The sequence below is a fragment of the Pogonomyrmex barbatus genome, unplaced genomic scaffold, assembly GCF_055798465.1.
Source record: "Pogonomyrmex barbatus isolate J1 unplaced genomic scaffold, ASM5579846v1 scaffold3, whole genome shotgun sequence".
Taxonomy (NCBI): domain Eukaryota; kingdom Metazoa; phylum Arthropoda; class Insecta; order Hymenoptera; family Formicidae; genus Pogonomyrmex; species Pogonomyrmex barbatus.
Window position 1 is genome coordinate 15310346 of NW_028297127.1, and position 17576 is coordinate 15327921.

General features: G+C 35.3%; 1 protein-coding gene across 7 annotated transcripts in view; it reads left to right on the forward strand.

Annotated features, from left to right (window-relative positions):
- Rbp6 (RNA-binding protein 6) overlaps positions 1–17576 on the forward strand; it is a 596225-nt gene that overhangs the window by 546734 nt on the left and 31915 nt on the right. For all 7 annotated transcript variants that reach the window (XM_089079353.1, XM_025218444.2, XM_011639884.2 and 4 more), the window contains 3 exons: positions 685–769; positions 6811–6843; positions 7786–7869. In XM_089079353.1, the coding sequence (XP_088935479.1) occupies positions 685–769; positions 6811–6843; positions 7786–7869 (202 nt within the window). The remainder of the gene's footprint in view (positions 1–684; positions 770–6810; positions 6844–7785; positions 7870–17576) is intronic.

Sequence of the window (17576 nt, forward strand, 5' to 3'; positions counted from 1 at the left end):
ATGTTCTCCCTTTACTTTATATAACCGCAGAGGTCGCATCAAAAGGTATTTGCCTTCTGCTCCCTGCCTGCAGGTATAATGTCGAGCAGAATTAATTTCCCGTATAATCGAGAAGGTTTGTCTCTGTTATTTGTATTTGACACGCATGTGGAATGTACATGCAGGAGAAATCGTAGGCGAAAGATGGAAGAGCTAGCCACGATTTCTCCAGTAAGAGAGATCTGTTTGCTTTCTGCTACGATGAAAAGCTCTTTTATATTGGTCAAGTATTTTCTTGATGTCACCTCGTATCAATAATTCTAAAGTAAGCCGCACGCATCTGATTTAATATCTCTCCAATTTTCACCCTCTATAGTTAATTATTTATTCTTTACAAAATTTTTAGTAAAAAGAATGTTAATATTTTCAGCGCAAGTTGACAATCAACTCTGATAATTAATGAAAAAAATATGTAACAAATGATGTTAACAATTAATTTCTAATTTCTCTTTTAACTTCAAATCTACATATTTAACAATTGAACTACGAATGACGTATAACCTTATACTTAAAAAATTTCAATTAATGAAATATCCCACTTAGTCTAGTCATCAGTTTTCTCTCAATCAACTCTTGACTCAAGACGGTCGTTTTTCATATGCGACTGTATCCTGTCTCTTTACCTGCTCTATCTAAAATTTCAAGGTCGAGTGCAAGAAGGCACAGCCAAAGGAAGTGATGCTCCCAGCGAATTTGGCGAAGACGCGAGCGGCCAGCAGAGGCGCATACGGTGAGTTGGTGATGGTCGCAACACCCACCCCCACCACCTATCGTTACGCGCCGTATCCCCTGCCGACGGCGGCAGCTGCCGCTGCACATGCAGCCGCGGCAGCCACCGCCGGGCCTCCTCACCATCACTTGCTGGCTCCGATAGTCGCTACCGCCGCTCCGAGCGCGGCCGCTACTTACCAGTACGCGGCCGGTGCTGCCGCGCCGACGGCTGCCGCGGCTGCCACCACCGCGGCGGCGGTTTACGACGTGAAACGCGCCATAGCGGCAGCAGCCGCGGCCGCAGCCGCGGCGTCTTACCGGCCACATCCGGTCGCGGCCGCGTCGCGTGCCGCCGCGCTCACTTACTCTATGAGCGATCTGCTCGGTGTTCAAGGCCTCGACATGGGCGCCGTTTATCACCCGATACCTACGATCGGCCTATGACCAACGATACTCACACCCCTTTCGCGACCGCAATAATTGCTCGTTCGGGGGTGTCACATTTATGTCCAAATGTTGTTTTATCGAATTTCAATTGATCATTTTTTTCTATATTTACCTTACCTTGATTAGGATTTTTATCGGTCTTATAATATATTATGAGTTTTGCGATTTATACATAAACAGGACGATAATAATATGATTGTAAAACACAAACATAATACTTTCTATTTTGTTTAAAAATCACATTTTGATACGTGCCAAAACTTGTTATTTCAAATAAATCGATTTGAATTACATATACATTATAAAATTCGAAGCTCAATAGATTGAATATACTTATACAAATGAAATCTGTATTTTATTGAATCTATCTAAGATATTATTGGTCAAAAACATATTCTTTATGATTTTTATTTACTTATTTTTTATTTTTATTTACTTATTATTAATTATAAAAATACTTATTATTAATTATAAGATTCTAGTGAGAAAGAAAGCTAGTCTCTCATATATAAATTATTTTCTAAAAATAAAATATTACAATATAACGAAATATTAGATTAAACAGGACTTTGCACATTCCTTAACTGAGACTGTTTTAGCCTTCATTTTGAAGTGAATAGTTAACAAAAGAAATCGAAAGTATTAATATATGTCGATCAGTAATGAAACAACCGGGCGTGATAGATATCAATTTCAAAAAGTGCAATATCGTAGATTTAGGAAGGTCGACTTACTTACCGGTTCGAAATACATATCGAGAACGCGATATTTCCGCGGAGCTGTTCGCGGTTGGCAATGTTCGGCAAAACTGTGATCGTAGAAACAAAAGAGAAAACGCGTAGCGAAATTGCAGATTTATTCGATGTAGTAATAATCTATGGGGCCTCATTTTCTCGTAGTGGAAAAACTAGATTGTAGCAATGAAACAAACGTATCACAAAAGACTGGTAGTTATTTTGTAGATGATTAGTAACGCTGGTAGTAAGACAATAAACAAAGTGTTCAAATGTAGAGAAAAACGGACCGAAATGATCCAATATTGCTCAAACAGTAAATCGCCGTCGCATCGAACGTATCTTCTTAGAGGGGTGTCTTTCGATTTATCAATTTACAATTCGATAAAATGTAAAGTAAAATTCTTAAAATATCTTTTGCTTCTTAATAAAACATGGCTAAATGTAAAAGTAAAATTTATATGGAGATCGTGTCATCTCTTTAAGAGAAATGAGAATAATGTTTTCTAAAATACATTTTTGTACGAGTTGTATGATTATATTTCTTTGAAAAAATTGAAAAATGAGAAAAATTGAAAAAAATCCAAAACATATTAAAAATTAAAAATTATTAATTTATTAATAATTAATTTAAATTTTGTATATTGTTAGTTTAATAAATTATTAAAGTGTATTCTGAAAATAAATATAACTATATAAAAAATATTCTTTATATACATCAATAAAGAGGTAGGTAGATCGAACAGATAGTAAGTGTACAAGTTAAATCTAATTAAATCTCAATCATATACCGACGTCGAATAATTAAGTTTTCGATGTTTATCACACTTACCGTTAAAAGCACTTCAATTAAAATACTGTAGAAATTAATAGCAACTTGAGGCTTGATGCCTTCAACAAAGAAGATATAAGAGAACAGGAAATCGAAAGACAGATGAGCGGTGATTTTCAGGTCACCCTGATGGGGAAACGAAACGACAACTCCTCGATGAAGATCGTATGTTCGTTTGGCGGCTGTCAATTCGTTAGTAGAACCTAGTTGAAATTTTAGTGATGCGAACAAAGCTCTAACGTAGAAATGGTCTGCGAGGTTACGCGACAAGACCGGGTGATATAATTATGAGTCGCGATGGAGAATATGGAAAAATGGGTCGCGTTTCGTGGCGTATTTTCGAACGTCTTCAAAAAAACGGCAGGATATTTTTCGGGAAACGATCGTTCGCGTTCAAATAGCGAGCGCGCTTTTCGAGGCCATTAATTACGAATATTTTATCAGAAAACTGAAATAAAATAAAAGAGAGAAAACAACCTCTCCCCCCAGGTAACAGCAGTTCTCCGTGTGTACCGCTCGCCAGCACGCGAGCGATAATTGAAAGAAATCAATTAGCGGCGCATGCCGACGCAAATTGTCGGCAATGCGGCGAGACGGCGGTTAGCGCGACGAGAGCCCGCAGGAAATGGTCGGCGACACGTGCACTTCTCATTTGTCGCGTCTTCCGGAATATTTTTCGCAAGTGACTTCATGAAATTTCATAATGTCGAAGCAAGAAAGAACTCAATGTTTTAATGTTTAGACGATATAAAAATAGTCAAAAGAAAAGACACGAGCTCGACACTATCTATATGTATATACATGCATACGTGAATCTATATACATATATATATATATATACGTATATATGAATAATATATTTATATTCTATACTTGTATGGAGTGTCTCAAAACTGGCGGTATAATATGTCATTGACATTAGTAATTAAATCAAAATATCAACGTTGAATAATTGTGTGATAAAACAAATTTCAGAGAATAACTATAGATGATAAAATTTGACTTTCAAACGGGTATTCTAAACGGAACGGAAAATTATCGTGACTTAATTATTATTTTACATTGAAATTCGAAATATAACGGTTCTGGACGGTAGTTCTCACGATCAAACAGTTATCCAAAATACATCTATCTAAATATCCGATATCTAAAAATACGTATCAACAGTTTTCGGACATTCTATACTGATACGTACCTAACGATCCATTATAGATTACGCCAGACGATATATACGTTACATTGTTTTGTATCTTACCTATTTGGTAACGCCATAGTATTTGATATTAATATCGATATATTTTGTGAGAGCCGCATTACACCTTATAGTTTTTTGTAATAGACTAAACAGATATATACATATCGAAGTCTGTATATCTATCTATCTTTACATATCTAGGTAACTAGGTAAACATTTGTGTTGTTATCAGACCTTAGATATTATTGAGACTCTAGGCGCTCTAGGTTCGATTAGTTAGAGCGAATCAGTTTTGGGCGAATTAATATACTATGTACACGTTCCTACCGTTGAGACTACTAGTGGACTATAGCTTTTGGGAAGTCACTATGATATCGTTAGCTTAGATTATATTTTAGGCGCTCGTCTTCGCGGAAGATCGTGCACTCGCTTTTGACCGTCGACGAAGAATTGTTCACAGGGAAGGTAAAATTTGGCCTTTGCCGTTCACATTCCCACTCACATACGCTTTTACAGGATTATTCGCGGGGGAAAGTGAGACAAAGCGTGGTCACTCGGCATCTTCCGCGAAGAATACGCATTACCAGCGGCTTCAAAGAGACCTATTATATTGTACCTATTACTTAACGAGCTATGTTACATAGTTACATTTACATTACGTTACACGTAATATTATACCTCTCTATATAGGATACATACTAAATATATATGCGTATACCTGTCTATACCTAATGCCTCAGCTCCCGTATATCCCACTCATATACTACTTGTTACATAGTACTTAACTTTTCTTAAGCCACATAGCACCGTTTACCTTGATAATAATGCGTGAGACGTGTATCCTAGAAACTACGTATTTAGCCCGAGAGGCGCAACACTGTCAGTTTCGTAAGTAGACCAGACCTTGAAGGTGCGGTTTCATTGTTGGTCCTCGTGACACTTGGCTGGGCCGGATTTTGAATTTCACGGGAGTATACAAAAGAGTATCAGATGATTTGTTACGGGAACGCAGAACGATTCGACGGAATGCATCCCCGATACACGAATCTCGCGAATATTCTCCTCCCCCGAGAGACGAAACACACACATCAAAGGGGAAACATAAAATTCTAGTGAGAGTAGTAGCTCAATGAATTTTCACGTTGTCGAAGCCATTGATGTGACGTAAATGTTAATCGACCGGCAACTAGATCGTAAACTCGAGCTGAGACAGGCTTTATGCGCTCCTCGGAACTACGAGAGACTGTTAATGTTAATACGTCGTACGTAAATGTCTGCTCTACGTGAGATCGATATGTTGCATCTGAGAAAGTACAGGGTGTAAACGTAGATGCCATATAGAAAGCACGCGCGTACTTCGCGCGAGAGTATTTACATAATATCGTCGAGATCTATTCACGTGTTTCGATGAAGTGACAAAGGTATATTTATATAATGTTACAAACGATAATTAATATTGAGATAAATGCGAAATAGTGCTCGACGTATATGCAAATCTTATTGTAGCTCGGAAGAGTTTAGAAAGCCATTAAGACAGAGAAAAAGAGTGCAAAATGATAGTAAAGTACCATTGAGCGCTTGACGTAATCAAAACCAGCCCGGTAGAGAGATTTTAGGTACGAAATTACTAATACTATTAATAATATGTATCAGTGTATTTTAATGGCTAGAATAAACGCTCTTATACTTTTTTCCATCTGCGTAATATTGTGAGAGCAACGTCGATATGGACACTAGCATAGTGAGTCTAGTAGTGTAGTATTATTGTGGTCGGTGTTTTTTTCAATATTGTATCGTCAATATAAATGTGGTAGTGGTGTCGGTGTTATGCCACGCACGCGATATAGAAAAAGGATATAGAAAAATAAAAAAATGCAGCGCGGTAATCAATATACGTGTATATCCAATTGTTCAATTGTCCTGCAAATCTGTCAAAGTTTGCGAAAGACAATCGGGTGGTGGCATATTACCGACCCTTAGTCGATATCTAATAAGCTATATAGACAGCCTAGCAGATATTACTTAACGGTAAATAATTAACCAATACCTTTGAAGGCTACAATAACTATAGTTCATAGGAGGGTTTATTTTGTCGTAGATTGGAAATACCTCGGCCGCGCGTAGTTATTTAGTACCTTGTCACACAGTTTAGAAAATGCGCTATATAGTCGATGCGATATATACATATACATAGTGAGAATCTTAGTTGTGTGGTCTTTTGAATTAGTATCGAATTATGAAATTTCATGGATGCCTTGATCTCTCTATCATTCTATTTCTCTCACTCTTTCTCTTTTTCTCTCTTTCCTTTTTCTCTCTTTCTCTCTTTTACACTCGTTTTCTCACTCTCTAATTAACCTAGAAAGCTTCTAATCCTGTTTTTTATCTTCTTTTTTCTCATTTTACGTTCTCTTTTATCGTTTGGACCTAGTCATCCGTTACACTTAAGTCGTTGATCCCGACGAATTTCTGCAACGCTTCGCTTCATACTTAACTTATCTCCGTGTACATATTCTTAAATGTTTAGGCCTACACCTTCGCCTGCTCGAAGAAAAATATTGGTCCTGCAACATATAAAATTTCGCGAAGATAATTAACACGTAGGAGATAATTAACACTTTATTTTTGACACGTAGTTTGTTTTGAAAGTTTTCGAGCGATCAATATCTTTCTTCATACGTAGTTGCAGAAATTTTGATGGACTTGAAATCGTTGCACTAACGAACACGCAATAAATAAAGGGAAAAGAATCGAAATAAAAAAAGTGTTGATAAAAATGAGTAAAAAAAGTATTCACGATACGTTGGTCTATCTTGAAATTATATTTTAATCGAACTTGTTTTTTCTTATAGATTTTATGTGGTCTCTGGGAGCATTACCTGACGGTGAGTACGTAAAATATGTACGAACTTGTACATAGTAAAGAATTCGATATCTACTGACGATCACTATTATAGACATAACTAAAATAATAATGATACCATATAGCTCGACAGCCTTGATACATAATTGCCTATTTCACCTATTTGTTTTAACATACATACATTCTATCTATAGCATATCTTCCAGTTGACTGATACGATCGTATGTAAATATTAGAATTTGCCGGATTAGTTACTAACCTCTCATTAGCTTTTGCATTAATGGAAATTTAACCTAATTAGCAGAATAGATATGACTATATCCGACGGATATAACTTAATAGGTTTAACCTAATAATTAACAGAGTAAATAAATTTCATCTTTGTTCCGATAAATTACTATCATCAATTCAATGAAATGATTAGAGAAATATTAATTTTGTTCATTAGTTTTAATTCTTTAATAACTGGTTTTTCTATAAAAATAATATAACATGTGTATGTGGAATTTTTTAAACTTTTTATTACAGAATTTAATCAAATGCGATAATGGAGATGTGATTTTTTAAAATATTTCTTTACATAAATATTTTTAAACTTTTTGATGTTTATTTGAATTTTTCAAGATATAAATTCAACAAATAATGTATTGAGTAATTTAAATTATGAGAACATGACGTACATGAAGTACATGAAAGAGATCAAAAGAAATCTGAAGCTGTGTCTATGTATAAAACGATATTAACAGCAAAATTGCATGTCTCTAAAAAATAAAAAAACATTTCATTATGACATACAATATTTAATAATATATAATAAAATGTGCAAAGAAGCTTAGCTATTCTTTAAAGTCATTGATGCGAATGATTACGCTGTTTCCTGTTGGCAAGAGGATTTAATTAACGAGTTGTACATGAGTGAGAAGTATAATGAGAAGTATAATGGAAATTTTCGTTGTGTTTACAGGTTTCCCAGCGGCAGCGTACGCGGCATACGCGGCGGGCCGCGGCTATTCTGGGTACCCTAGTTTCGGATTACCCTACCCGACAGGTAACCATCTTAGCCTTAACCACCTTAACCACCACAATGCGGCCCACATCGCGCCCCTGAACTTGAACTTGAACCTCATACAGGCGCAGCCCGCGCCCCACCATAACCCGCCCACTCCAACACCGCTCTTTTACCATCCCAATCTGGATCTCTACAACGCCATGCCTCTGTGAACTAACTCACCGATTAACGGTATCGATAACGAACTATGCGCGCACTCTAACCCATCGCTATACGCTAACTGACTGTGCTGTCGCTTGGTCCATTCGATCCCATTGCATTGCGGCGAGAGAGCGTGTTTCGACGCGATAATTACGAGGTGAGAAACAAGCCTACGTTTCCCGAGGGTGATTTCGGGCGATTTGAGAGCACGACAAGAGGGAAGAGACACGCGTAACATGTGCACTCGGCGATTCTCGGGAATTCTTCATTGCAGAGATTGTGCACAACTTTCGCAAGAGAAACGACAACTCTCCGTTCCGGGACCGCGAGTTCTCAAACTGAACGATATCCCGGAACGCAAGCAGGTTCCGCCGAATACGCGTTGCTATTTACACAAAGAACAACGGAAACAGATAAGAGTTTCTTTATAATGCGGATAATTTCTCCTTAAAACAAGAGAAGCTCCAATTTTGTAAAGTTTCTCATCGGTCTCGACAACACGCGAGAAAACTACGATTAGGCGAAGAGGAAACGGGAGAAATGCTGCGCGGTGAGAAACTTTGTCTGGTTATTCGGGGTAAATTATTAATGTTTTAACGGTATCAACTCGGCTTGTTCCGTTGCAATATTGACTCGCTTCTCTTTGAAAAAATATACATATAGCATATACATTATTGGAGTGCTTATTCGATATTTATCGATGTTGATTACTTGTATTTTATTTTATTTTTTTTGCCCGAGAATATATTGGGCAATAATCAGCAATGAGAATCGTACAAATAAATAGTTAAATTACTCCCAAGTTTTTTAGAATTTAAGGACATTAAGAAATGTGGCTTTATATACATACCAAATAACATTTTGTTCTGTTCTGTATTAAGTCTTAATTTAGACATTAAATTAGCAGACTTTCAATAGATTTTATGATGACTGCTTTTATTACACATTATTTTTCTACTGTATTTTAAAATGATATTTTTTTCAAGAAACAATGGCTTTCATAGGATATAAATAATCTATTCTGTTTCTCGTTCTGCGGTAGACAATAAATCACTGAGTGTTTGTGAAAAAGAGTGTTGTGCTACCCGTGGATTCGGAATTTATTGAGCTGTTATAGTTCGGTGCACTATCGATTCCTCCTTGCTGAAGTTAATAATTTTTAAACAATTCAAAATCTCAAAATATCTATAAATATCTTTATATATATATATATATATATATATATAGAGCATATAAATGAAAGAATGTAAGTAGAGAGAAAAAAATATGCATAGATTACATCGAGTGCAAAATGCTTTGTAAAAGTATCCGAACGATTTTATTCGATTTAATATAGACGTATTATCGTTTGAATATTTTGGTAAGCCACTATATGTGAAATCAATCATTCCTTTCAATAACGAATACACCCCAATAGCAATCTCAATAAAAGCAAATATCCAATCAATGTCCGAATTTATCAGTAAATACCACTAAATATTGAAATAGCCGATAAAAGTTATCACAGAATACTTTTACTTTTAAAGCGTTTATTAGCCAAAGCTGCATAGGGAGAGCATACAGTAAAACCAATATTATATGTTTTGTGAATACACACATCGGTATTTCGAAAATCGACGATGTCACCAAAATTGAGTTCGAGCTGTTCAAAGCTGTTTGGCTCGGTCAACGGATCGTGAAATCGATCGCGATATAAAATGTGTGTAGATGGAACAGGGTAAAATGTCATTGTTGATATCTGGCAAGGGTAACAAGTACGTATCAATTGACAATGATACGTGAGGGACCGCATCGCGGTCCACTTTGACATACGTAAATACACACACACTTGCAAACTCGCACAACACGTACACGCAACATACACGTAATCAGCTATTGGCATACACATGATGACTGCAGCGATTAATAGGGTACCCATGAAAATGAGCACGTCCATCTTTCGACATCGATCTGCTGACATGCGGAGTGGATGATAGCTCGCGAGTGTATGGATATATCGAAGTCGAGTTTTTTTCATGAGGTATTTGCAAAATGAAAATCACAAAATGCACTTATAATAGATTCAAAGAAGATGCATCTACTTTCCATCGCAATTTGATATCATAAGAGACTATCGATGAACAAAAATAAGAAACATTGAATTATTAGTTTGCTCTTATGAATTATCAAACTTATCCACATACGTTCCGATTTGTTTCCACAAATCTTCTTTTCAACAATATCAAATTGTTTTCTGTATTTATCTGTATTATTACTTCGTAAAATTTGTTATTTGATTTTGTTATATAAAATTTGAAACGTGGCAGCGGTACAAATATATTGGATGTAACAAATATGCATTTAATGATACTGAAATCTCGCTGCACAGCCGAATCGAAAGGTTAAAATGAAAACCAGCATAAAACCATATAAAAAGCTATGACGTTTTCATCGATAGCTTCACAAATATTTATCCTATTTTCTATTTTTTACTTTTTTCAAGTTTATAATAAAATATTATTATTTATCTTATAAAATTCTTAGAAATTACAGTTTTATCAATAATTACATTTTAATTTACTTTTCACTGAAAAATTAATAAATAATTAATAAATTAATAAATAATATTTTTTTTCTCTTGTTTTAAAGTTTTTTATACATAGCTTTTTTAACGGATTTCTTTATTGCGCAATTTATCGCGGCTATCCTATTATAAGTTGTTATATACATAATACTTATATAATTATAATACTCTATTAAATGTTTTCTTAACATCTATTATTAGGGCGTTACATACTTTATTACTTTCATGTGTTACGCTTACTTACCTTCGTCATTTCTCGCCTGGTACGCACGTTTTGTTCCACATGTTCCGCGAAAAGCGATTGCGATCGTAACTACGCACCCTTCCATCTCATGTAATTTTAACCCTCGCATGCAGCTCCTCTGAACCAAGCATGTAAAACAGTAATAACGCGTCACGTCGTTAATGTCGGACAAACTGCGATGAGTGCCCCATCGTGATCGAGATTAATTAACGCGGGAGATAGTGTCGCTCAACGATAACATTCCAGATTTGCGTAGAATGGACAACGAAAAAGGACACGCGAAACGCGATTGTTCTTTTGTCTCGTGGAATTAGAACTTATGTACATTGATTCCTAGAAATACGTGGGTGGGAAGAGAACTCATAAATAATGCATAATGTTTTTCGGACGTTAGCCTATTCCTCAAAAAGCCTTTTCTCTCCTACCATCTCTTTTCTCAAATCTCCTCGCTTTTCTCCAGGAACGTGCTCGATGTTTCCAGAATCATTTCCAATTTTCCTTGACATCCGCTACTTAACGCATTTGAATAACTTTTCGGGATCACCCCCGCGGCTACTTTTCCATCCTCCTCGCCCATCCCATTCCTGATCTTCCAGCCTGGTTTATGTGTCTTATTGCGTACAGTTCACGAGGCATGGTGGTAGAAGGAAAAGTGGATATCATCTGCGATGATTGATCGCCATAAAGGAGAACTCTTCGCCACCCCCCTCCCCCCAGTCCGCCTCCCTCAATGTATTCCCAATGTCCGAAAAACATTCGTCGGTTAAGCCACCCTCTTCACAAACACGGTAACGGAGCGATCTTCCACGCAGAAACGAATTCGACATAGGGTAGAAAAGATATTTCTGAGTAGGGGGTGACAACGCGTATATTCGGGATATGTTCGCTTCGTGAAGAACTTCTTCAGGGAAGGTCTTCTACGCGAATGTTCCCGAACTGCAAATATTTCACAGTACTTCGAAAGAAATCAAACGGCAGCCGTGATTTAACGATCGTTGCTAGGTATTCAATTTCGTGTCACAAAACGAAAACGCCGAACAAGAACGCTTCACGATGCGAATTGAATTTGAACCGGCTTACATATTTTATATATTTACATTGATAAATACGATGACAATTTTTTCGGAGACAGAAACAGCAAACGTGCGAAAATTGTATTTATTCTAATCCGGTTATAAATGAATTATTATTTCTTATCATCAAGTAAAGTAAAATATTAAATCTCTCGCGTCTTCTTATAAAATCTTAATGAAAAAAATTTCTTTCTCTTTATTTTAGTTTAAATATTTTTTTATTAAAAGTTTATTTTATGTGAATAAAAAGACAAATTTTTGATTTTTGACAAATTGTAGTGCTTTGGCATTTTTATTTTGATTAAACATACAATTTATGTTTCATATTCCACAAAATATATGCTTCAGATACATTATACGAATGAATAGTATAACAATATTTAATGATGCTTACAGATACACGATATCAAGTGACATTGTTGTAATCATTAATTGAATTCTAAATACTACAATTAGCAGTAAATTTGATCCACTTGCTCTTTGCTCCTTCAAGTTATTTTTAGATTCAAAATGGATGAGATATTTAGTACATCAGCGTTGCATTACGCAGCAAATTCAGTCTAGTTACGCTGCAAGTTTCCGTAGAACGACGTACTCTATTTGTTAAATATTGATGTGAGATCAGTGAGTTTCAATTACGTAAATTTAGATCAACGAAGATGCGCTTTCATTCATGAATTAATCGTTAACGAAACATTATCAATAGATGTACAAATTAATTGATGATTATTTTTATATGAGTCTCTCAATATTTTAAAACGTAATATAAATCAAGTCTAAGTCAAATTCTAAATTCGCTAAAAATCGTTACCTTTTCATTGAACAATTTAGTTTCTTTTATATATAATTATGTTGTTATGATTTTCTCGATGCGACAAATAATATCGATAAACAACGTAAAATATTTTTTTATCTATGAAGAATTTGAATAAACGTGAGGCACCGCTTTCGCAGTTTGTCCGACGATATGTTAAACATCTAGTAAAATTTAAATTTATTATCTTAATCTGATTTTTTTATATCTAACACGTATGTTCGACAATTTGCTCAATCATTAAAACAACGAAAGATTAAACAAATAACTCGAAAGAGTAACCGCAAAATAAAAACTTAAAGATTAGCAAGCGAAGAGATTATAGGGACTTAAGGAACTGATGGTAATTTCAGATGCTTTGGAACTATCTTTTCTGTAGAGTGTAGAATAATTTGCGTTGATAAAATCCCATAAGATGTTATGGTGATGTTATGGAAAAGAAAAGTGCTTAATCCTCAAATGCTCAAATCATCGTGGAAAAAACGAAAGAAAGAGAAATCCATAAAGAAAAGGATACAATGAAGGGCAATTTCTCGCAAATGCACCAACCTATCGTTCTCGTGGTACTAATAACTTCTTCGGTTGACAAATTTTCTCCGGTCCGGTCGGAACGAATAGTAAAAGACCGAATACTTTTAGCCCGTGTGATCGTCTTACGAGAAAATAACGAGCTGCTACGTCTCCATATTTTTCCCCGGATAACGCCGCTTGAGTAGACAGCGTAACGACGACTATTACGATTACAGCGACGACGACAACGACGACGACGAGGACGACGACGATTTCCTCTTAGAATGCAAACGCAATAACGAGCTTCTTCTCTTCCTTACCCGAAGAAAGAGGGGTAGTCCCTGACGCCTCATTGGACATCAGTCGGTTTTTCAGAGGAACTCGAAAGGGACACTTCTCCTTTTCTTTTCGTCGGCTTACTACTTGTCAGCGTGCACGGACTTCTCAAATATATCAGACTTTCTTGCTCCTTGTCGTTTTCCTCGGTAGATCGACTCGAGGATCTATTCTGTATAAAGACCGATTCGAATTCATACGAATCTGATCGGTAAGTCGATTGGATTATTCGAGTAGCGAAATGTCAGAGAAAGAGGAAGAGAGCAATTGTATAAGGAATAAAATTGGCGTAATAACAACGGGCATAATGTTGACATGAATGTTCTGTTATCTACTTATTATATAACTAATTTTTTTTTTAAATTGTGATTTGTATATTTTTTTTTTTATTATTTTGTTTTTTAATTCATACTCCCGATTTTTGCGGATAATGAATTGTACAACGAACAAAAAAGAATAAATGAAAAAGAATAAAAACTTAATTACATTATTATCACATTAAAATAATCTTTTTTTTTAATATATATTATTTAATATATATTATTAGATATAATAAAAGTATTGTGGAGTTATCTGATTTAAATAATTTTATTACATAATAATATCGTTTAATTATTGTTTTAAATAATCTGTGTTAAATAATTATATATTATTATACTGTTAATAGATATTTCTAAAATAGATATTTCAACTAAAATTAACTAACTTTAATTTAAATTAACTAAAATTATTTCAGGATATAATTTCAATAAATAAATTGAATATTAATTTATGGAAATGTTTGTGGAAATATTAACTAGTTTTATTAAAATTATTAGCTTGTATCATTCATTGTCATATCACACGTTTTTGTTATATCAACACGATGGCATTCTTTCAAAAACGTTCTTCCAAACTTGGTATATTTATATTCGTGTTCGATTAAGAAGCGAGGCAAAAGGGAAAGAAAGAGAATAAGAGAAAAGAGGCGAGAATTTTACACGCTCACGATTCGCGTTCATACACGCGAATCGAAACTCAGTCCTTTCATCGGAGAGCCGGGAAAGGATGGGCGGGCAGCTGCGGCGAAGCGGAAGGGTTGTACGTGAAGCTGGGGAGGGAAGAGGGTGGCAGAGGTGCACCGTCGTATTTCACAGTCATTACCGTAACGTGTTACCGTGCGCGCTCGTTGCGCCACGCAATAAATCGTCGGTTACCATTACTATGGCGGTAAAGGGGTTGGGGGGTTGCGAGAGGGAGATGAACACGAGGGAGGGTTATTGTGGAGCCTCAACCCGCCGCCGTGCGTTTCTACAAACCTGCCGTTCGCGATCGCGACCTCCTTTCCGATTCTTTACGCTTGAATCTTCTCCGCTTTCTGCATCTTTCTCAGTGCAAGCTAATTTAACCTTTAAATATTCTAAATGATTACACACTGAGCATTGTAACATTTAATAGACTCGGTCATGATTTTCTTTTTCACTTATTATACTCAATCGTTTAGCTTCTGACTAACTACTAAGAATAATTTCAAAATTTTTGCATATATATATATATATATATATATATATATATATAAACGCATTAATTGATGAAATTCTTTTTGTGATCAATAATCCTATAATTTAAAACATTTTAATTTAAAACATTTAATAATTATCTTGGAATTAAAAATTAATTTATAAGTATTTGCGTTACGTTAATAAATAAAATCTTTTTGTATAATGGAAAAATACTATTTTACCGTTTTATTTTTATCTGTTTTGAATTCCTTATAATTTATAAATTCAAAATACATTTGTATTATAAGCGTCAAATAGAACGCGAATAACGGTGCTATCTCGTTTTACGTGAGCAGTGTTTCTTTGCAATCAGGTTTCTCTGCAACCTACATTCGCCATTTGTCATTTTTCTCTTGAATTGCCGGCACTGTGTGTCTAGAAGCATCGCGGCTTAGAGTTCAGAACGCGAACAACAACGCGATTGCTTCAATACTCGCGAATTAATACTGCGACAAGTTCGATTCGCGCCACTTTCAAGAGCACGTCATTACGTTCTGTTGCACGTTGCGGTGTATGACGGATTTTTCCTTTTTTCCCCTTTTATTTCCGTTTTTACGATTCTGGCCTTTGTTTCGTTCCATTGACGACAATGCACATAACTCCCGTGCTTTCCGCTTTCTCTCTTCCGCGTCGTTTCCGCATTCAGTCTTTGTTCGACGTGAGCGGCCGACTCGTTTCCATTCGCGAATTCAAACCGCGAGTAGAGGCCGCCGGAAATAAAACGTGGCGAACAAGAGAGGGTCAAAGGAGGGAAGGGGGGCGATTTGAATTTTGATTATTTCTGCACAGTTTTCTCGTGAACAGGCGCAAATCGATTACAGTTTGTATCTTAAATCTTACTGGTACAGCGAGAAAGTCATGAATCTGACATAACAGCACCGTGTGCATACAGAAATGCAATAAACGGGAAGCAGTGAAAAAAAAATGGATATACAATGTTATCACATTTAAATGTAAATTTACGGTGTACATTAACTGAATATCTTACCAATTACAATCCTCTATAGCATACAAAGATTCACAATTACGTTGTAATCCACTTTTCATTCTAATATTTTCCTTTGTTGCCATGTTATTACACACATATATTTGACACAAATACTAACTGTAGAAACATTTAATCAAGATAAAAGAATATAATACGATAAATGATATCGACGTGAATGATAACATTTTAATTTGTTTAATTGAATGATACTTTAACGATACTTTAACGTAATTGGAAATGTATAAATTCCGAATGTTACAAGTACAGAAACATTTTGCAATGAGATGCCTGCGTTGCTATATGGTCGAAATGATTCAGTGGAACGCAGGATTAATGTCCGATCTTTTCGACCATGCGATATCGGGTGAGAAAAGCTCTCTCCTTCTACGTTTGCCAACGAGAGATATATTTTCTATGGATCGTACTATATCGTCGTGTGTATATCTCGCTAGATCATATATATATATATATATATATATATATATATATCAACATACATATACGTTGTAAACCGTTGTACATATCGTTCGTAGCGCGAACGGCGAGGCTAAGGTAATACATTATAGCTTAAGGAAAACCTCGACTCCACGCTAAGAATTCCAAATATCCGAAGCTTATATATAACGCGTGCTGTTTCCGGAGATTTACGATATCGTTGTCATGCGAGAGACACATATAGTATACGCACGGCGGCACCTGCTCGCGTCCGGAACACAAATGCAAACTCGCCCTCGCAACGAGTTGCGTACAAACATATGCGCGCGCCTGAGAGCATTTCAAGATTTCACCCCGGAAATGCACTGGGTCACGAAAGTCTACGTACGCCTGAGGAAGCTTTAAGAAAATGTCAGAACTGACATAAAATTCTGCATTTTTTGAAGTATCGTGTCTCAATAGTTATAATGAATCGGATTTTCAGGAAAAACGCATTGAGCTCAAAATTACGCAAAATTAAAAAACAGCGATATAAATATGTCGTTAATCGCATTTCCGCCAATTTCTTGTATGTACGAACGTACTTACAAATGTTTTATGGGATAATTATGATTTTCTTATTTTTACACATATATCATTTTCAATAGATGCAAAAAAGATAAATTTGCCAAAAAAAAAAAAAAAAAAACAAAATTGATTATATTATTATTTCTGTGCATGTTTTTGGAGTAAGATATTCTCCATTTACAGAATTAAAATGTTTTTAAATATTTAACACTATTAACGATATTTAAATATTTTTTGTTACGATATTGATTAATGATATTTAAACACAGTCTTGTCATTTTTAATATTTTCAAAAATTTATTCAGATAAACAATGCTGTGTATGTTTTACTTTAATTTGTTTTATTGTATATCTGGATATTTTTTTAGGGGGAATGTCTTGTAAATACGCGCAATTGTACAGTCATTTATTCACATCACATATTATGTACACACAATATAAATAAAAGAGTATAAACAATATAAATAAATATAA